This window comes from Schistocerca piceifrons, chromosome 3 (assembly GCF_021461385.2).
Source record: "Schistocerca piceifrons isolate TAMUIC-IGC-003096 chromosome 3, iqSchPice1.1, whole genome shotgun sequence".
Lineage (NCBI taxonomy): Eukaryota > Metazoa > Arthropoda > Insecta > Orthoptera > Acrididae > Schistocerca > Schistocerca piceifrons.
Genome location: NC_060140.1, coordinates 877,184,721 through 877,208,598, shown reverse-complemented (window position 1 = coordinate 877,208,598; position 23,878 = coordinate 877,184,721). Strand labels below are relative to the sequence as shown.

At 40.7% G+C, this 23,878-nt stretch overlaps 1 protein-coding gene across 3 annotated transcripts in view; it reads left to right on the top strand.

Annotated features, from left to right (window-relative positions):
• Positions 1-2,507: 2,507 nt before the first annotated feature.
• LOC124789531 (dehydrogenase/reductase SDR family protein 7-like) overlaps positions 2,508-23,878 on the top strand; it is a 29,470-nt gene continuing 8,099 nt past the window's right edge. For 2 of the 3 annotated variants that reach the window (XM_047256925.1, XM_047256924.1), the window contains exons 1-3: positions 2,508-2,750; positions 10,064-10,216; positions 15,331-15,550. In XM_047256925.1, the coding sequence (XP_047112881.1) occupies positions 2,601-2,750; positions 10,064-10,216; positions 15,331-15,550 (523 nt within the window). In that variant the 5' untranslated portion in view covers positions 2,508-2,600. The remainder of the gene's footprint in view (positions 2,751-10,063; positions 10,217-15,330; positions 15,551-23,878) is intronic. The other variant, XM_047256926.1, reaches the window with a different exon arrangement.

Sequence of the window (23,878 nt, the reverse complement as noted above, 5' to 3'; positions counted from 1 at the left end):
AGGCAATGAGGACCTCCAAGACCTCGTACAATGGGTCAGAGAATGGATACGCAGCATCAGAGCCCCACCGCCGTCGCACTACGCAACACCCACTGTATTTGTGCATAAAGACCTACTCACGTAATGCCATGCACAGACACCATCAAGCCAGCACTGCACCCAGCGTATCGTGTAACTTATAAGGTACTAAGACGGGGACCCAACACATTCGAAATCATGCTAGCCGGCAAACCCACTACTGCGTCCGTCAATAGACTGAAGCCAGCATGGACGTTGCTGGAGACACCGGGGAACAATTCCGCCCCTTTGACCTCACGCCACGACACAACCCCCTTTTCCGTCACAGTCGATGTCAAACATTACCTTCCACAAGATATCACAGTGTCTCTACATGACACGATGATCGTGGTATCTGCCACGTACGAAAACCGACAGGTCGGCAACAGCACAGTGTTGTGATCATTCTACCACTCCGAACCGATACCATAGTCAGTTGACATAACTGCATTATTATCTACGCTATCCAGGGACGGCGTCCTGTATGTGTAGTCCCAGACCACAACACGGAAAACCGGACACAGGATCAGCCTATACCCCCCACCACAGGATCACGTGCAGTCACCGATGGACGACCTGACGATGACACCGCCAGTACCACCTACACAGCCAGTACCGACGTCACGAACAGGACACAATCTCTATGGACTTCCGTCCCCAAGAATATTGCTGAAAAAACAGAAACTCTGTGTATAAATAAATACTGTGTATGTGAATCGGCAACGTTGACAGTCATTACACATCATGAATATCGTGTTCGTTACGCAAATCCTACAAAGTTACCCAAATCCTACAAAGTAATTTTGTCTACCTACATAAGAGAACTGGACAGGAAATGCTGGGAAGGTGTACTCTGTCTGTAGAAAAGCAAGCAGTGCTTGTGGTGGGGGTAGTCGTCTTTCCCATAAGAACAGTACGAGATGAAGAATCAAGTTCTCCTGTAGCAGTGCAGAACAACGTGCAGAGGAAGACGGTCACTTTTCCACGTTTGTCCCGAATAACTCGAAAACTGCGTCCTTCGGCGGAGAAGTATCCCAGTCCAAATTTAACTACATTAAAATTTCTACGAAAAAAGTCCTGTTCATTTTTTCTGTAGAACTTAATAGTTGGCGCGTAGCTAACGAGAGAATATGAAAATCTCGTTTGTGGTTTTTGAAGGCCGGGTATAACACCGCGGCTTGTATACAAAGACATCGGGAGGGACATCTGAATCACCCTATACATTCACTTACGAAATATGTTATCAGTAACCCATCCCAATAGCAATTTGCACAGCTAGAACACTAGGAGAAGGGCTGATCTTCAGTGTCGTGAGTTAAATCTAACTTTGGTACGGAAGGGGACGAACTATGCTGCCAGAAGAGTCTTTGGACACTTACCAAATAGCTTCAAATTTCAAAACTCTGACAGATAGCCAACAAGCATTTAAAAACAAATTACAAGAACTTCTGAATGATAACGTCTTCTGCCCAACAGATGAATTTTTAGAAATAAATTAGTTATCTTGCAATTATATAAATACTTGAATTACGTCATGTAAAAGAACCCGTTTGTTAAACTGACACGTTTCACATGATTACGAAGTGTCGTGTACATGATCTCTGCAGCAAGTATTAATCTAATTTAAGCACTATTGACATTCGGAAGGACGACGGCTCAATCCTGCGTCCGGCCATACTGATTTAGGTTTTCCGTGATTTCCCTAAATCTCATCAGACAAATGCCGGGACGGTTCCTTTGAAAAGGGCACGGCCGACTTCCTTCCCTAATCCGATGACCTCGAAGTTTGGTCTCCTTACCCAACACAACACAACCCCTAAGCACTCTTGGAAGTATAAATATAAGCGAAAAATGGTAAATGGTTAATTTCATTATCCCCGTTGGAGGTAGAAGGGTTAAATTCTATCGGAGTCACCTTGTTTACGAGGGGATTCCAAAGCTGGATTTAGTAAACCGATTTTCCTTTACCGCTTCTGGGTGGTTATGTAACCACCCGCAATCGATTTTCACTCCCATGTGAATGCAACTGGTTTTGAAACGTGCTTGGATTGTCAAGTTACGTCTTATTTTAGAATATTTGGTTAATATGGACTTCTTGTGCAGTGAAGGAGAAGCAGAAATATTAGGCTGAGCATGAAAGTGTCTACCTATTACATTTAAGTGAAGAGAAGTAACAGTTGTATTGACCACATCAGAACTGGATCAGCTGTTTTCCAGACGCCATATTTAACTGGGCTAGCAAATCCGCTTCAGATCTTTAAATGTAAACACGACAGCAAAAACGGTTTCCAAAATTCGGTTTTCGTCTTTTAAAAGGTGTGTCGCTTGTAAACCCGGTGCAATAGCACTTTCGTAATTGATTTATATCGATCACAGGCGGTACCGAGTACCGACTAACATTGCGATATTAAAAAATTTTCGATACCTCGATACTTTTGTGATCTGTCAAAACAACAGTAGAAACGTGGTGGGGGTAGAAGCGGCACGGAGGAATAAGAGCTGAAGGAGAACATGAACGGGTTAAGAATCTGAGAGACGATAAAATGAAAATTACTGCAAGTGATAGAAGAGGACTGTCTATATGGCGAACGCTGGTGACAATATGCGCTACGGTTACTCTTTTACCATTCACAATGTTTGCAGCATACAAGTCTTTACAGAGGCGTCGACTGAAATACAGGCTGAAAGAAAAGGTTGAGTTGGAGACAGTTATAAAATCTATTGTAGAACCAATTATTTTTTAAGACCCTTATGAGTTCGCACAGTTGTCTATATGTTTCATGTTGCCTCATTGTTTGTGAGACACTGCACAGCGCCCAGTGTGGCAATATAAAAGTCATTTGTAATGTATGTCCTTACGATGTTACCCGGACGATGAAACCCTTTTCATTTTGTACATATTTTAATGTGGATTTAGTGTTCATGTATTCCAAGTAAGTTTAGTAACCCGTTTCAAAGTGAGAAAAGTCCAAAACCTATATAACTTCGTTTATTACCCATTTGGTATATCATTTATCAGTTGTGTTCAATAATAGAACTACTGGCTTAAATTACTTCTACAGTCGTATGTGGAAGACGGCACAGAAGGGTAATCTACAAATTGTAACTTGAAAGATGCCATAAATTTCAGGGTAAAAACATGTACCTAGCCTTAAGTTATTAATTTGATTTATTTATTTATCTAGTGATCATCTTACTATTATATGATTTGTCATCATAATAAAGTGCCTCATTAGGGTGGTCCTTGTTGCACAATGCTCTTTGATTTACGTACAATTTTCCCCAGATAACTTAAGATATGAAACATAGTTTTACACTGCATTTGCAAAGGATGCCCACTGGTGGCCCCTGGACCGTGAACATGTTGCTTTGCACCTTGCACTCCACTCGTCTATTGTTACAACTGACCCCAGACCTATAAACATGCAACTGCACTCCCTGGACAGCTCCATGGCCTCCTCTCAACCTGTCTGAAAAACTGAGTCGGCATTCTCCCTGTGATATGTTGAGTTCAGAAGAATGACAAGTCATAATCAATCAGTTACGATAAAAAAGGTGCCCCTTTTCCCAAAAGGATGGGGGTATCTTAGGAGTGCAGATTATTCCTCGGGGGATCATAAATCATTTTATTGTAAAAGCATTATATTGTGATCATAGGTCAACTGAAAACTGCAGTACCACCTGTCACCTTAGGCTTCTGATGTGTATGTATTGTGTGACATCACTAAGATGAAGCATATTTGCAGAGGACTTGTTGAAGTTGTGGCGTGCTCTAGTGTAGGGTGTTTAGAATCACTAAATGGGAGCAAAGATTTGTGCACTTCAACTAAAGTGCACTTGCAGTATTTGTGGCTCTTATGTTGTATGTGGATGTTGGCAGCTCATTGATACTGTTTGAAGTCAATTAGTTGATAGTATACGTTAGCTAATGAGAAACTGAATCTAATTATTTTGTTCGGCAGTCAATCCAAACCCTTACGAATGGTCAGCATGTAGCCATATTTGCACATGAAAGAATAATGTGAATGTAAAATGACTCATTCCACATCGTTGTGATTAATGTAATAATTATGAAAAGGATAGTTGCTACTCACCAGTAGTGAAGAATATATGGCGAGTAGCAATCTGTCCTTTCATAATACTGTAATGGTAATGAAGCTGTTGGAAGGGCAGTAGTACTTCGCAAATTTATGTAGATGAATATGAGAGATTCAAGTGTGTCTCCCTGTGTAAATAGTTGAATCATATTTGGATGCTGTATCCTCTGTGCCTTTTGAAGTGTCTTATTTTTTTGGTTCATTTTATTGATCTGGGGTGTTGGTCCATGATTGTGTTGAAAGGGGGTAATGGTGATGTCTGTGTTTTTCTTTTTCTTTTTGTAATTATTTTAGTATCAGTTAAAAAATTTTCTTTAATTTAGTCTTATTTCTTTTTTCGTATCTCTTTCCAAGTATTCTTCTGTATGAAACTGCTGCCTGTTTTAACAGCGAGGTTTAAGTGATATGGAGTAGGCCCTACATTGCATGTTTCGCTACTTAAGCCAAAACGTTGATCCCTTGAGTGGAGTGTTGCTTAAATCATGTTGTTTGCTGAACCTATATAGGTGTAATAGAGTGGCGAAACATTGAGGGGAGAGTTGCTTGTATACTGTTGACCCTGTCAGTATATTTATACCTCAAATTTCCAGTTTCAGTAAGACTCACTTAGAGTATTCAACTTTGAACAGTGAAGTTCATAATTATGAAACATGGAATAGGAATGGCTTTTTTAGGGACACACATTAACAAATCTATTGGGACAGTATAATATGCAAACCAAAAGTCCTCTTCAATGCATTGTCAGATGAAAGCAAAGGAACATCAAACTATAACACATTTAAAATAGAACTAAAATATCTACTAATCATCCACAGCTTCTACAACATCAATGAATATTTGGAATATTGATCAGATTTCTAAGTTCTGCCTTGTAATCCCTCTACTAAACAATATATAATTATCAAAATATTTGTGGAAAAATCTAAAGATCTTTTACTAATGTACTTACATTAATTGATGTGTGTGGTTGTGTGTGCTTTGTGACATAGACATGTGATTCAGTTTTCTTACCCATATTCTGGATTTTTGGTTATTTTACCACTGTCTATCGATATGTGTCGATAACTTTCCAGTAATTTCTACCTTGTGTGTATGTGTGTACATAAACCTCTTATACTTAGATGAAATATCATTTATTTTATTACAATCAAGACAAATTTGTTGGTAAGAAAGCTACCAGTGTAGATGTAATATTACAACTTATATGTGTCAGTATTTCGCACATATTTATGTGTAAAATTTTATGCTGTCTTGTACTTTGACAAGTCTTGCCTCAGAACAGAGGGAAAAGAGGGTCTTATTAATGGTCTCACAAGCATGAAAGTAACCTCAGAATGGGTAATATAACACACAAGATCTCTCAGTAATCCGCAATTTGGCCACTCTTGTTCTTTACCTACATGAATAATCTTCCAATAACTTAAAAGGATGGTTAAAAATGATGATAACACAATGGTCGAAACTCTGTCGTAAGTCAACTCATATGATAGCAGTAAAGATCCAGTAGTGGTTTAGCCTATTAGTTTCTGATAATCTGACAAAAACTGAAGTAACACAATTTTCAGAAACTATAATAAAATGTCAGCACTAGAAATAGATGTTGATAGACATTTACTAAATGAAACGGCATGTAATATTCCTCTGGGTGCCCAGTTAGATAACAAATTGAAATAGTCAACACACAGATACCCCACTAATCTGAGTATTGACTTATTTTGCATATTTTCATTCTGTTTTATTTTGGAATTATCTTCTGGGGGCAGTCCAACTAAAGTAAACAAAGTGTATTCACCAGAAATAAACAGTAAGGATGTTTTGTAAAGTAGATCATGGAGCATTTTTAAGGAATCTGGAATTTTACCTTTAATTCCTATTACATTAAATATGTTTTTGTTGCTGATATTAAAAATAAGTTTTAGCTAAACTGAATCACAGTAAAAGACACAAAATTAATTTTCATATAGATGTTGCCTCCATGACTAGGTTTGAGAGTGGGATTCTGTACTCTGGTGGGAAGACAGTCAACTAACTCATGTCTAACATAAAGGAAGGAAAAAAAGAAAAAAAAACTACACCATTAGCCAGTTTTTCATCGAATTAGTGTAATATCTAGAATCACGACTTCATGAATTCTGTTAATTCTATAACAAATAGCAGTGTTAATGGTAAAACCGCATGGCAAGTAGTAATTTCCTGTAAATGGGACTCAGTATGTATAGACATAGGTAAATACTGTTTTTAAAATTAAAGCATGCAAATTAAGTAGAAATTAATCTACCTATAGTAGATTAACAGCGGTTATATAGTGTGACTGAGAATGCAGAATTTGTGTTTTCAAAGTTGCAGCTTCTGTTCTAATTTACTTGTTTAAAATTGGCTGGTTCAAGTGATAGTTTAGCGATAGTACAGTCCTATTACAATGTATGTATTAGTATATTGGAAGGAAACATTCCACGTGGGAAAAATTATATATAAAAACAAAGATGAGGTGACTTACCGAACAAAAGCGCTGGCAGGTCGATAGACACACAAACAAACACAAACATACACACAAAATTCAAGCTTTCGCAACAAACTGTTGCCTCCTTCCCTCTTTCCTGATGAGGCAACAGTTTGTTGCGAAAGCTTGAATTTTGTGTGTATGTTTGTGTTTGTTTGTGTGTCTATCGACCTGCCAGCGCTTTTGTTCGGTAAGTCACCTCATCTTTGTTTTTATATATAATGTATGTATTAGGTTTTGTATGATTTGCTTCTCTTTCATTAATGTGTACCTTGGCTCATTTCACATTTGTGAAGGTTCTCCTTTTTTGATGAGATCTACAGAACATTATGGATGACTGAAGCAAGGATCAAAAAGCAGCTTAATGCTTAACCAAAAGTTATTATTGAGAATATTGCTGGTTATCTTATCTGTAATCCTAATTGTTGAGGTCATTGCCCCTATGGAAATGATTTAATTAGAATTTGAAATTGAAGTACTGACATTTGAAAAAGTCCATTGTTGATCAACTATGGACAACTTATTTAATCAATCCCATGTTCTTCCTGTCCTCCCCCAAGTGGCTTTTCTTAAAAGGTTTGTGTTGGTTTTAATTTCATTATTGTGTGTCGATTAGATTTAGTAAAGAGAATAAAGCATTGTACCCAAAGAGAGAATTGTAAATGGCCTTTATTTAAATTTCATATCTGGTTCGCTTGGGTTCATTTTTGTGGATGATTGTTATAATGCTTTGTACTCGTACACTGAGCGCTATTAGCATAAAATTTTGGGAAATATGAATTGTTTAGTATAGGGGTTTCAACTTTTATGCATGATACCAATAAATGGTGAACACATAAAAATCCAATATAGCAACTATGAAGTCAGTCATACAACTACACTCCTGGAAATGGAAAAAAGAACACATTGACACTGGTGTGTCAGACCCACCATACTTGCTCCAGACACTGCGAGAGGGCTGTACAAGCAATGATCACACGCACGGCACAGCGGACACACCAGGAACTGCGGTGTTGGCCGTCGAATGGCGCTAGCTGCGCAGCATTTGAGCACCGCCGCCGTCATTGTCAGCCAGTTTGCCATGGCATACGGAGCTCCATCGCAGTCTTTAACACTGGTAGCATGCCGCGACAGCGTGGACGTGAACCGTATGTGCAGTTGACAGACTTTGAGCGAGGGCGTATAGTGGGCATGCGGGAGGCCGGGTGGACGTACCGCCGAATTGCTCAACACGTGGGGCGTGAGGTCTCCACAGTACATCGATGTTGTCGCCAGTGGTCGGCGGAAGGTGCACGTGCCCGTCGACCTGGGACCGGACCGCAGCGACGCACGGATGCACGCCAAGACTGTGGGATCCTACGCAGTGCCGTAGGGGACCGCACCGCCACTTCCCAGCAAATTAGGGACACTGTTGCTCCTGGGGTATCGGCGAGGACCATTCGCAACCGTCTCCGTGAAGCTGGGCTACGGTCCCGCACACCGTTAGGCCGTCTTCCGCTCACGCCCCAACATCGTGCAGCCCGCCTCCAGTGGTGTCGCGACAGGCGTGAATGGAGGGACGAATGGAGACGTGTCGTCTTCAGCGATGAGAGTCGCTTCTGCCTTGGTGCCAATGATGGTCGTATGCGTGTTTGGCGCCGTGCAGGTGAGTGCCACAATCAGGACTGCATACGACCGAGGCACACAGGGCCAACACCCGGCATCATGGTGTGGGGAGCGATCTCCTACACTGGCCGTACACCACTGGTGATCGTCGAGGGGACACTGAATAGTGCACGGTACATCCAAACCGTCATCGAACCCATCGTTCTACCATTCCTAGACCGGCAAGGGAACTTGCTGTTCCAGCAGGACAATGCACGTCCGCATGTATCCCGTGCCACCCAACGTGCTCTAGAAGGTGTAAGTCAACTAGCCTGGCCAGCAAGATCTCCGGATCTGTCCCCCATTGAGCATGTTTGGGACTGGATGAAGCGTCGTCTCACGCGGTCTGCACGTCCAGCACGAACGCTGGTCCAACTGAGGCGCCAGGTGGAAATGGCATGGCAAGCCGTTCCACAGGACTACATCCAGCATCTCTACGATTGTCTCCATGGGAGAATAGCAGCCTGCATTGCTGCGAAAGGTGGATATACACTGTACTAGTGCCAACATTGTGCATGCTCTGTTGCCTGTGTCTATGTGCCTGTGGTTCTGTCAGTGTGATCATGTGATGTATCTGACCCCAGGAATGTGTCAATAAAGTTCCCCCTTCCTGGGACAATGAATTCACGGTGTTCTTATTTCAATTTCCAGGAGTGTATAATAAAAAGCATATAAAAAATTTTGTTACGAAAATTTTTTGAAATAATTGTGAAACAAAATTGTAACAAACAGAACACAAGCAGAAATGGTGGGGTTCTGGGTGAGAACAAATTGAGCGAATAACATCTCCCCCAACTGTCAAACACCAAACATAAGCAAAAATTATCCAAAGTCTTTATTTCCTCATAATACAAATCCTCAAAGAATTGCCAAAAAATTGGTTTGCTTATCTTGAGCTAACGTGAGCTCAGCAGTACCAACTAACCACGAAACAGCGATGTAAGTGGAGGAAAGGAGTGGTAGAATAGCCAAAATAAGTTCTGTGATACCCTTCATATCAAGACTACAAAATCTGGATAATAACATGGGTGATTACAATGTGATGTCTGCCCCTGCCACTTTGTGTACTCTCATCCTGACAATAGGTGGGACCCTCTCATCCTTGGATCTGAGTGACCTGTCCCTCCTTTTTAACCTTCCCCAAGCTATCCATCTCTTCTCCCCAAAGAAGGACCTATGTTCTGAAAGCTACAAGTGTGACAGTCTTCCTTTTATATGTATTTATCAACAGTGCTGCATGTTTTGTCACCTGCAGGTAACTACTGACCAGAAATTCTGTTTCATAATTTATTAATTTTCTTGATTGCATTTGCCTCTCATATAGTAAGTCAAATGAATGATATTGCACTTGTCAGCCTAGACTTTTTGAATCTGCGTGAAATAGTGTCACAAATTGTCGTCCTGAACAGTGCTATACACATCTGTCACTGATATGGGAAACGGACAGTTTCATTGCATTTCCACATTTAATGTATTCTTTCAATACACTACACTTCTGAAGGAAAATTTTGGTGCTCAGCATGTCATGCATCTCTTTCATCGGCATACATTCGTTAAATTTTACTGTCAGATTTATCACACAACCAGGACATGCAACATCCTTAGCAAATAACATCATGGCCAACTACTTTTCTGCTGCTGATTCTGATAAGAGTTTGTTTTTGTAACAGCTTTGGTAATAATTTTTTTTGTGATAATATACTGTAAAACTGTTCAGGGCACAGAGATACAACAGCCATGGCAATTCGCAATGTTACTGTTGCAGGTGGTTCTGATAACAGGTGCTAGTTCCGGCTTAGGTGAGGCACTGGCTCATGCTTTCTACCGAGCTGGTTGTAGAGTTGTCCTTGCAGCACGACGTGAAGATGAACTCAGAAGAGTAAAAAATATGTTATTAACTACACACAGTGTAAGCAAAGTAAATATTTACAGATTTCAGAATAAATTGTTTCAAAGAGTTGTGTACAACTAAGAAGTTGATCGGTGGGATTTATGTGCGGTAGCAAGCGGCAGTGTGCCACTTGACCCATCACCCAATAGTGTCGTTCTGTCGCACCTGTCAATAGCGTAAACTTCAGCAGAGGTGGCCCTAGGGGTGCAAGGGGTGCATCACTTCAGGGTGCCGACCTCAGAGGGGTCTGTACTAACACTCCTCGCAGCCCGGCAACAGATAGGCTGTGACCATCTTTGCACTCCAGAGTCCACATAGTATATCTCCTGTTGATTTTTGTGTTTGTGTAGGCATCATGAGGCTATTTAGCCATGTAGTGTGTGTTATGGATGACGTCTTCAACAAATATTATTTTCACAAATGAGGAGGCTAGTTTTCTGAGTGTGTCAATTTTTCAACAAAATCAGAAGCTCCTGCCGTAGAGCATGCCTCTTTGTTGCCAGCTACCAGGAATGAGAAATGAGCTAAGCTGGAGCGTCTTGTGTGGAACGGAACATTGGTGATGCCACTAAGTATTCTTAGTCTCTTTGTGTGTAGCATACATCACTCACATGCCTTCTTCGTTGCACACCACTCTAGTTATTGGCTATTGGAAGCATACATCAGTGTAGAGATTTGCACTGCAGTCTATCACACAAGCTCTAGGGAGAGCTGCTAAATCCTGCACATCCATCCATCTCTGGTCACTGCCATGCAGGGCTATGGTGTGAAGAGTCAAGGTGAACAGAATGGGACATTACAGGGATAGGACTTTGTCACAATAATAATAATAATAATAATAATAATAATTCCCGTGGAGGCCCGGGAAAAGAATAGGCCTCCGGTATGTTCTGCCAGTTGTAAAAGGCGACGAAAAGAACAAACCACTAATAGGGCTAACCCCACTTTTAGTGTGATTAGTTAGTTCAGGACAGAACTAAAGAAGCCTCGGACACGCGCCGTCATGGTCGGGGACGATGCTTGAACCCTATGCCCGCCCACAATGGTAACGACACTGCTAGCCAACTGAAAAATGATTTAAATCCAAATAGAGGTGTTTTGCAGGATATGCTTCCTGCAACCACCCTAGAAGGAAAACAGACAGAGGATGAGATGGTCAGATGAAGTTAATCGACACCTCATGTTCTGTTATTACCAAGCAACAAACTTTGGAACCAACACAACTGGATATAGATCACAAGTATACACAACATTTATTACCAGATATCCAGAATTAAAATTTTTAACAGAACGACGACTAGCTGATCAGATCCGTGTAATAATCAAAAATAACAGGATACCCCAGTCAGAATTAGAAAACATCAAACAAGAAGTACAACAAATACTGGAACAAAATAATGTGCAATCAGAAGAAGAAGAAAATACAGTAATGGACTCAAACATCCCAGAGCAAACAAACAAAGAACAACACGCATCAATTAAACAATCAGAGGAAAACGAAATCTTAAGGCAGCCACCAGAACAAGCACAAATAGAACACGAAGTGACACACATGTCAGATATAGAAGAAAAATTTCAGCTGACATATATAGAATACAAAGACACAAATACAGACATTAGACCATTCTTGCATAGACTGCCAAATAACCCACAAGTCGAAACAACAATAAAAACTATCAACACAATCATACACAACAAAATAAATGAAAACACAACTATGGAAGAGTTACAACTACTGGTTTATATAGGAGCACTCACTACACTAAATATACACACTAGGCAGAGATCAGAACCAACCAACACACAGAAGAAACCCACAAAACCAGCATGGCAACACAGGCTACAGATCAGAATAGAAAAACTGAGAAAAGACATCGGACAGCTAACACAATTTATAAGAAATGAAATGTCAGAAAAAAAACGAAAAAGGTTAGGTAAAATCTCACAACAAGAAGCAATAGAGCAATTAGATGAAAAGAAGCAGAAATTACAAGCGTTGGCCAAACGACTTAGAAGATACAAAAAAAGTGAAAATAGAAGGAAACAGAACCAAACATTCAACACAAACCAAAAGAAATTTTACCAGACAATAGATAACACACACATTAAAATAGACAATCCACCAAACATAACAGACATGGAACACTTCTGGAGCAACATATGGTCAAACCCGGTACAATATAACAGGCATGCACGGTGGATACAAGCAGAAACAGACACATACAAGATGATACCACAAATGCCTGAAGTGATAATTTTGCAACATGAAGTCACCCAAGCAATTAATTCTACTCACAATTGGAAAGCCCCTGGAAAAGATAAAATAGCAAATTTCTGGCTAAAGAAATTCACCTCAACACATTCACATCTAACTAAATTATTTAATAGTTACATTGCAGACCCATACACATTCCCTGATACACTTACACATGGAATAACTTATCTGAAACCTAAAGATCAAGCAGACACAGCAAACCCAGCTAAATATCGCCCCATAACATGCCTACCAACAATATACAAAATATTAACTTCAGTCATTACACAGAAATTAATGACACATAAAACACAGAACAAAATTATAAATGAAGAACAAAAAGGCTGTTGCAAAGGAGCACGAGGATGTAAAGAGCAACTGATAATAGATGCAGAGGTGACATATCAAGCTAAAACTAAACAAAGGTCACTGCACTACGCATACATTGATTACCAAAAAGCTTTTGATAGTGTACCCCACTCATGGTTACTACAAATATTGGAAATATACAAAGTAGATCCTAAATTGATACAGTTCCTAAACATAGTAATGAAAAATTGGAAAACCACACTTAATATACAAACAGATTCAAATAATATCACATCACAGCCAATACAGATTAAGCGTGGAATATACCAAGGAGACTCATTAAGTCCTTTCTGGTTCTGCCTTGCTCTGAACCCACTATCCAACCTGCTAAATAATACAAATTATGGATACAATATTACTGGAACATACCCACACAAAATCACACATTTGCTATACATGGATGATCCAAAACTACTGGCAGCAACAACTCAACCAATTACTAAAGATAACAGAAATATTCAGCAATGATATAAATATATAAATATGGCTTTTGGAACAGACAAATGTAAGAAAAATAGCATTGTCAAGGGAAAACACACTAAACAAGAAGATTACATATTGGATAACCACAGCAACTGCATAGAAGCGATGGAAAAAACAGATGCCTATAAATATCTAGGATACAGACAAAAAATAGGAATAGATAATACAAATATTAAAGAAGAACTAAAAGAAAAATATAGACAAAGACTAACAAAAATACTGAAAACAGAATTGACAGCAAGAAACAAGACAAAAGCTATAAATACTTACGCTATACCAATACTGACCTACTCATTTGGAGTAGTGAAATGGAGTAACACAGACCTAGAAGCACTCAATACACTTACACGATCACAATGCCACAAATATAGAATATATCACATACATTCAGCAACAGAAAGATTCACATTAAGCAGAAAGGAAGGGGATTTATCAATATAAAAAACCTACATTATGGACAGGTAGACAATTTAAGAAAATTCTTTCTAGAACGAACAGAAACTAGCAAAATACACAAAGCAATCACTCATATAAATACATCGGCTACACCACTGCAATTTCATAACCACTTCTACAACCCTTTAGATCACATAACATCAACAGATACGAAGAAAGTAAATTGGAAAAGGGAAACACTACATGGCAAGCACCCGTATCATCTAACACAGCCACACATCGATCAAGACGCATCCAACACAGGGCTAAGAAAAGGCAATATATACAGTGAGACGGAAGGACTCATGATTGCAATACAGGATCAAACAATAAACACCAGATATTACAGCAAGCATATTATTAAAGATCTCAATACCATAACAGATAAATGCAGACTTTGCAAACAACAAATAGAAACAGTAGATCACATCACAAGCGGATGTACAATACCAGCAAATACAGAATACCCCAGAAGACATGACAATGTAGCAAAAATAATACATCAACAACTTGCCATACAACATAAACTAATAAAACAACACGTTCCCACATACAAGTATGCACCACAAAATGTACTGGAGAATGATGAATACAAATTATACTGGAACAGAACCATTATAACAGACAAAACACCACCACATAACAAACCTGACATCATACTCACCAATAAAAACAAGAAATTAACACAACTAATCGAAACATCCATACCCAATACAACACATATACAGAAGAAAACAGGGGAAAAAATTGAAAAATACATACAACTGGCTGAGGAAGTCAAGGACATGTGGCATCAGGATAAAGTTGACATTATACCGATTATACTATCAACTACAGGAGTCATACCACACAATATCCACCAGTACATCAACGCAATACAGCTACATCCAAACGTATATATACAACTACAGAAATCCGTAGTTATTGATACGTGTTCAATAACCCGAAAGTTCCTAAATACAGTGTAACATATACCGTACAGTTAAAAGGAAGTCACGCTTGATGAAGATCTGCGTCACTTTCCATTTTTAACCATACCTAAGGTCTGAGAAAAATAGAAATAATAATAATAATATAATAATAATAATAATAATAATAATAATAATAATAATTATTATTATTATTATTATTATTATTATTGTTTTAAATTCCAGCCAAATAGAACCAAACTGATAATAAGTAGAAATCTTTAATGCCACAGCTACCACTTGAAATGCTGGCAACTTAATAATATAGGCTAAGCCTGGTGTTCAGAAAAAGCTGTTTTTGTTGTGTTGTAGCATTTGTCATATTTTTGCCTTTTTCTGATTCTACATTTATTGCTAATGTCTTATGGATTTTCTTTTGCCTACATTGGTTTCCTACTTTCTGCTCTTGCATCTACTTATGTACTTCTTCTCTGTAATTGCAAGAATTGATATTTTGGCAAAGCAACTGTTTTCAGTTATTTGAGAACGATATCCTGTTTAAAATGATAGATGATTGTCAACATTTGTTGCTATTATGTCTCATCACACACACACACACACACACACACACACACACACACACACACACACAAATAGAAAAAAAATTCTTGCAAGAACTGAATATGTTTCAGACTGATGTTACGCATCCTCCTGTTGTTTTGCCCCTGGACCTTTCTGATTTGAATGCTTTACCAGGAAAAGTAGCAAAGGTTCTTGAGATTTTTGGTCATATTGATATTTTAATAAATAATGGAGGAATCAGTTATCGGGGCAATATACTGACCACATCCATTGATGTTGATATCAAACTCATGCTTATTAATTACTTTGGGCAGGTGGCACTTACAAAAGGTATGTAAATCACCCATGTAATATGTAAAGCACAATTAGGTTTGTACATGCCTTATGACAATAAGTAATAGACCATTAAAACATATTTCATTGCATCTTATTACTTGTATTGTTTGCTAGTAGTATGATTTTTAATATGTTGTTCTTTGGATCAGTCATTGCATATAAAATATGAAGACTGTTTTTCTAGTGTTCAACTGATAAACCTGTTTATTTCATATGAACTCCTTGTGCATGCTAGAAACTTGTAATAATGAACTGTATGCTTAAAAATTGTTACCTTGTGTATAGCAGAAGAAATGTTGATTTACAAGTCACCACAGTGTTAGCAGTCTGCAGGGAAGACAACCATATTGGTGAGAGCGCTAATAATTATTACCTAAGAGATGCAATAGAAACAGCACTTCTGCTGGCATCTGAAGGTGGTAGTGCCATCAGTAGTGTGAGAATAACTGCAAAACATAGCAGCCCTATGCCGACAGTATGCGAATGTGTGGGCTTTTGTACTGTTCATGATTTCATTTGATTACTGTTCTGTTATTTGCCAGTGGTACCAATGAAATTACATTTGGGATGCCAAAGTAGTAAGACTGGAAGCTAATAAGGCTCATATATACACGACTGATTAACAAACAAGTCTTAATGGAAATAATTTCAGTAGTATGAGCTTTTTTACAAGGAAAAAAGCCTAACAGAACTAAACTGAAAGTAAATAATGAGACTACAGAGAGTGCACCATCAAAGGATATAAGGGGCAGTCAAATGAAAACCAAATATCCACCACAATGGGACAACAGAACGGATCCATTCAAAAGTAATCACCACATGCGTTATGAAGTTTATCGCACTTGGCGACGAAATGATCAGTTCCTGTTTCATAAAACGCTCTTGGCTGCTGACGGATCCACAACTGCACTCATTCTTGTTTTATAAGTCAACCAACAGAAGCTATCAAGGGCAGTGATGTACATGATCACAACACTAGAACAAAGTGTAACTATTTCTGTAACAGAACAACGTTAAAAATGACTGATAGAAGTCCATATATCAGTGGTATAACAAGCTACCAAACTCTCTAAGAATGTACACGGGAAATGTTTTAAAACAAAATTAAAATCTTTTCTATCAGAGAAATGTTTATATTCTTTCAACGAATTTTAAGATAGTGATTGTAACACGAGGCATTAGCATATCAGTTGTAATGTGATAAATGTAAGAATCAGGCATAAGAAGCAACAGCTACAGAATATAGTGTGTTTTATAAGTGTAAATATAACCATAGTATTAAGTCTGACATTTACAAAAGCCATCATTACGATGGCTCCATGCAAAGAAAATGTAAATCAACCCATTACATGCAGCCTCCCATCCTTCATCAAAGACACCAACCACTTTCTCGAACGCCTGGAATCCTTACCCAATCTGTTACCCCCGGAAACCATCCTTGTAACCATTGATGCCACTTCCTTATACACAAATATTCAGCACATCCAAGGCCTCGCTGCGATGGAGCACTTCCTTTCACACCGATCACCTGCCACCCTACCTGAAACCTCTTTCCTCATTACCTTAGCCAGTTTCATCCTGACCCACAACTTCTTCACTTTTGAAGGCTAGACATACCAACAATTAAAGGGCACAGCCATGGGTACCAGGATGGCCCCCTCGTACGCCAACCTATTCATGGGTCGCTTAGAGGAAGCATTCTTGGTTACCCAGGCCTGCCAACCCAAAGTTTGGTACAGATTTATTGATGACATCTTCATGATCTGGACTCACAGTGAAGAAGAACTCCAGAATGTCCTCTCCAACCTCAACTCCTTTGGTTCCATCAGATTCACCTGATCCTACTCCAAATCCCACGCCACTTTCCTTGACATTGACCTCCATCTGTCCAATGGCCACCTTCACACGTCCGTCCACATCAAACCCACCAACAAGCAACAGTACCTCCATTATGACAGCTGCCACCCATTCCACATCAAATGGTCCCTTCCCTACAGCCTAGGTCTTCATGGCAAACGAATCTGCTCCAGTCCAGAATCCCTGAACCATTACACCAACAACCTGACAACAGCTTTCGCATCCCGCAACTACCCTCCCGACCTGGTACAGAAGCAAATAACCAGAGCCACTTCCTCATCCCCTCAAACCCAGAACCTCCCACAGAAGAACCACAAAAGTGCCCAACTTGTGACAGGATACTTTCCGGGACTGGATCAGACTCTGAATGTGGCTCTCCAGCAGGGATACGACTTTCTCAAATCCTGCTCTGAAATGAGATCCATCCTTCATGAAATCCTCCCCACTCCACCAAGAGTGTCTTTCCGCCGTCCACCTAACCTTTGTAACCTGTTAGTTCATCCCTATGAAATCCCCAAACCACCTTCCCTACCCTCTGGCTCCTACCCTTGTAACCGCCCCCAGTGTAAAACCTGTCCCATGCACCCTCCCACCACCACCTACTCCAGTCCTGTAACCCGGAAGGTGTACACGATCAAAGGCAGAGCCACGTGTGAAAGCACCCACGTGATTTACCAACTGACCTGCCTACACTGTGACGCATTCTATGTGGGAATGACCAGCAACAAACTGTCCATTCGCATGAATGGACACAGGCAGACAGTGTTTGTTGGTAATGAGGATCACCCTGTGGCTAAACATGCCTTGGTGCACGGCCAGCACATCTTGGCACAGTGTTACACCGTCCGGGTTATCTGGATACTTCCCACTAACACCAACCTATTTGAACTCCGGAGATGAGAACTTGCTCTTCAATATATCCTCTCTTCCCGTTACCCACCAGGCCTCAATCTCCGCTAATTTCAAGTTGCTGCCACTCATACCTCACCTGCCATTCAACAACATCTTTGCCTCTGCACTTCCAGCTCGACTGACATCTCTGCCCAAACTCTTTGCCTTTGAATATGTCTGCTTGTGTCTGTATATGTGTGGATGGATATGTGTGTGTGTGCGAGTGTATACCTGTCCTTTTTTCCCCCTAAGGTAAGTCATTCCGCTCCCGGGATTGGAATGACTCCTTACCCTCTCCCTTAAAACCCACATCCTTTCGTCTTTCCCTCTCCTTCCCTCTTTCCTGACGAAGCAACCGTTGGTTGCGAAAGCTAGAATTTTGTGTGTATGTTTGTGTTTGTTTGTGTGTCTATTGACCTGCCAGCGCTTTCGTTTGGTAAGTCACATCATCTTTGTTTTTAGATATATAAATAAATAAATAAGTAAATAAACTTTCTTCAGATTGCCAAAGACTTGAAAATTGCACAGTGAATGATCTGCTCTGTATGGAGGATGTTGTAGTGTCCCCAACCAAATTGCCTTAGTACAGCCTTCATCCAGTAGGCAGTTTGGGGGCATGCTCTATTGTGCAACAGGGTGATTCTGTCCAGCGTCATTCCTCAGCAAGTTGACTTTATGGCACATTGCAGTTTCTGCAAAATATCTTTACAGCAGAGCCCATTGATTGTGGAGCCACACTTGAGAAACTCGATGGACAGAAGTCACCTACAACTGAACAAGGTCATCATGACTTAATGTGGTGCCACCATTGCAAAGCCAACAGTAGAAACATTTCACGTCTCCCCGGCCAAAGAAATACAAAGCTGTTCACACAAGTTCTGATAAGGTCATGATGACCTCTTGGATTGCAGGGGGTCTCTGCTCCTCTAGTTCCTCATGTGTGGAACCACAATCAATGTGCAATGCTGTGAAGACACTGCAAAAACTGTGATGTGCCATAAAGTGAAAATGAAAGGGATGCTGTTGGACGGAATCTTCCTGTTGCATAACACCCATCCCTACTATTAAAGTTACTGATCCATATACGCTGAGGTGACAAAGGACATGGGATAGTGATGTGCACATATATAGATGGTGGCAGTACTACGTAAACAAGCTATAAAAGGGCAGTGCAGTGGCGGAGCCGTCATTTGTACTCGGGTGATTCACATAAAGAGGTTTCTGACGTGATTGTGGTTGCTTGATGGGAATTAAGACTGTGACTGCAGAATGGTGGTTGAAACTAGACACATGGGACATTCCATTTCAGAAATCATTTGGGAATTCAATATTCTACAATGCTCAGTGTCAAGAGTGTGCCGAGAATATCACAGTTCAGCCATTACCTTTCACCACAGAAAATGCAGTGATCAACAGCCTTCATGTAACGACAAAGAGGAGCAGCATTTGCATGGAGTTGTCAGTGCTAATAGATAAGCATTGGGGCAGTGTGGTGACATTTAGCATTAATGACCAGCATGAGTGCCTTTGCTAACAGCTCGACATTGCCTGCAGTGCCTCTCCTCAGCTCGTGACCATATTGGTTGGACCGTAGATGAATGGAAAACTGTGGCCTGGTCAGATGAATCCCGATTTCGGTTGGTATGAGTTTATGGTACGGTTCAAATGTGATGCACACCCCACGAAGCCATGGACACAAGTTGTCAACAAACCACTGTACAAGCTGGTGTTGGCTCCGTAATGTTGGGGCTATGTTTACATGCAATGGACTGGGTCCCCTGGGTCTTTGGCTACTCGGAGAATATTTTCAGCCGTGCATTGATATCATGTTACAAATGACAATGGAGTTTTTATCAATGACAATGTGCCATGTCACCGGGCTATAATTGTTTGTGATTGGTTTGAAAAACATTCTGGACAGTTCAAGCAAATGGTTTAGCCACTCAGATCATCTGACATGAATCTCATCGAATATATGTGGGACATAATCGAGAGGTCAGCTTGTGCACAAAATCCTGCACTTACATCACTTTCACAATTAGGGACATCTATAGAGGCAGAATGACTCAGTATTTCTGCAGGGGACTTCCAACGATTTGTTGAGTCCAAGCCGCCTCAAGCTGCTGTGCTACATTAGACAAAAAGAGGTCTGATATGCTATTAGAAGTTATCCCATGAGTTTTGTCACATCATTGTAATATTCTTGACCCCAAACACACCTGCACTACCTTGTCTGACTGATATTGACTTCCATAAGTGTCTTTCTTCAGGTTGCCACACATGTAAAAAAGCACATACTGGAAGATTTGAGCTGTATGGTGAATGTTGCAGTGTTTCCCGACCACGCTGCTGAAGCGTTGCATTTCTGATTAGCAATATAGGGATGGGTGTTAACATGCAACAGGATGATTACACCTAAGAGCATTCATTTGGCGTTTCGGCTTTATGACACATTGCAGTTTCGGCAAAGTGCCTTCATAGCACTGCACATTGATTGTGGTTCTATAGTTCAGGAACTCGAAGAGTTGAGGCCCCCTGCAGTTGAAGCGGTCATCACCACCTTACCAGAACTTGTGTGAACAGCTTTGGATTTCTTTTTCAGGGGAGATGTAGAGTGTTTCCACTGTTGGCTTTGCCTATCGCTGTCAGGCTCACTGTTGGCTTTGCCTATCGCTGTCAGGCTTGGAATGGTGGCACCACGTTAAGATGATGACCTCTTCGTCTGCCGGGGCCCTCTGCTCATCATATTTCTCGAATGTGGAACCACTATTAAAGTGCAGTGCTGTGAAGATATTTTGCAGAAACTGTGATGTGCCAACTTCATCCCCCTACTCATTACCCAATAATCAGTCATACATGCTAAATTGCTGTTGCTTGCTATACCATTTGCACTCCTTGTCAGCACCTTGTGCTGTTGCCATTCAGATGGGCATTGACCTAGTACTTGTATCACTGCTATTTTCCTGCTTAGAGTTTCCACATTTCCATGCATCATCCCTTGTTTGCGTAATACTTCGTACTCAAATTCACTGGGTTTTAATGCCCATCTTGTCAGTCTATGGGTCCTTCAAACTTAGTAGCCACTTTCTTTTAATCCTTGCCGCGTTTCAAGGCTCTGACGTTATCTATACTGACGGTTGAATGGTTGCTGGTCGTGTCGGTTATGCTCTTACTCTAGGGGCTCATTATGAACAACACTCATTGCAGTGTTTTCACTGCCAAGCTGGTCGCCATCTCTCGTGCACTAGAGCATATCCGCTCCTGCTCAGGTGAGATCTTCATTATCTGTAGTGACTCCCTGAGCGGTTTATGAGCTATCGACCAGTGTTTCCCTCACTCTCGTCTGGTGATGGCTATCCAGGAGTCCCACCATATTCTTGCCAGTTGCGGCCGCTCTGTGGTCTTTGTGTGGACCCCGGGTCTTGTAGGCATCCCAGGAAATGAACGTGTTGACACACTGGCCAAACAGGCTGTCGGTACACCAGCCTTGGAGATTGGCCTTTTGGAGAGTGACCTCAGGTTAGTTTTGCTGCAGAAGATACTTTGCACCTGGGGTGAAGAATGGTGCACCCTTCCTTCACCCAACAAACTTCGGGCTATCAAGGAGGCTACTGGTGCATGGCACTCCTCCTTGCGGGTCCCTCGCAAGGACTCTGTTGTCCTCTGCCGGCTGCGCATTGGTCACACCTGGATGACACATAGCTATTTATTGCGCTGCGAGGACCCCATTTATGTTGCTGTGGGTCAGCTTTGACGGTGCTCCACATCTTGTTGGACTGCCCACTTTTAACTCCACTCAGGCAGACGTTAGCTCTGCCTGATACACTTCCTGCACTTTTATCAGATGACCTTGCAATGGCAGATTTAATTTTGAGTTTTATTCATGCAGGGGGGTTTTTATCGCTTGATCTAAGTGTTTGTCCTTTTTTTGTGTGCTGAGTCTGGCCTTTGCCCTACGATTTTAGTGTATTTCTTGGTGGTTGGCTTTTCCTTTTTTGTTTCTATGGTCGGCCAACCACTGTCACACTCAGTGTGATTTTAATTTCTTTTTTCTGGTCTCTGTCTGTGTCTTTCTTGTCCTGTGTCATCTCTTGTCATCTCTATTGTTTGTTTTTATTCTTTGTAGATGTTTCAAGTTTGTGGAAAAGGGGACCGATGGCCCTAGTAGTCTGGTCCCTTCAATCCCACAAACCAACCAACCATCAAACCTAGTAACCACTTCAAAGCAGCATGGTCTGTCACCAACTTAAAACTTCCTTCTGTACAAATAATACTCCTAGTATGTCACACCACATGCCAGGCAAAATATCTTCCTCTATCATTGAATAATTTTTCTCTGCTCCATTCAACTGTCTTGATGCAAAAGCAATGTTCTTATCCATCAACCTTCTTACTCAAAACGCAGCCAAGGACATGGTTCAAAGCATCAGTGACAATATAAATTCCTTTCAAAAGTCTGGAAACACAAACACTAGACATGATGTTAATACCTCTTTTTATTTGTTACATACCTTTTGACACTCTTCAGACCATATTAGTAGGATGCCTTTCTTCAACAACTGTGTGAGCAGCCTCACAATATCCCCAAACCCTGTTACAATTTTCTGTAATAGTTTCTGAGACCCAGAAAATATTGTAACTCTGCCTGTGATTCTGCAATCACTTTGAAAAGATGCTTTTTTTTTTTTTTTTTGTCCAGATTCACCAGACACTGACAACTTTTCAGTCCTTTCAACACTCAATACAATGAACGCTGGAATGTTGAGAGAGCATTTTTCGAACCCAATGGCATTCTTCTATACTGGTAATGACCTCATGGTGCTGAAAATGCAGTCCTCTCTCCATCCTCTGGAGCCACTTCTAACTGATGGCATCCAGTCGTAGTCCATGGTTGAGAAGTACTGGCTCTGTCCAAGATTATCAGTCATTTCTGTAATGTGCAGAATAGGGTAGGCAAGTAGGCAACCATCATAGTCTTGGTATTTAAATGGTGTTAGTCGCTACATAATAGATATTTCCTTGAACAATGTGTAGACTGCTTCAGTATAATCACAAGTGCCACCCTCCCTCCCCTCCCCCTCCCAGAGGCTACTATTCTCATCTGTTATACTGTTGTCAGTCAATTGGTGATTGATAAATTCCTCCAAAATGAGTCGTGCAGACTGTGGTATTCTGTTAGACCTCCAATAAACTGGTGCACTGCTCCCCATCAAAATCCTCTGTTGTGTTACGGTCATCTCAGGCAAGGCCCTGATGAAAAGAACAGGTCTTGGGATTCTAATTACAGTTCCTCCATCTGCACCCTCTCAGTCCCCTTTAAATTTCCTCACCTTCTCGTGAAATACTACCCTAACATCATCCAGTGCCCTCTTATAGCCCACAACTTTATGTGGCAATCTTCCTCATTCAGAATTTACAGCGTTGACACTAACATTCCCTTTAACAGCTTAACCTCCTCAACCCCAAAAATATCCTCATTGATGGGGTATCATTTTGCCTTCACCCTGTCCTTGTAAGCATTGTGAATCTAATACCACTATCTTCCAATGGTTCCACTATACATAACATGGCTCA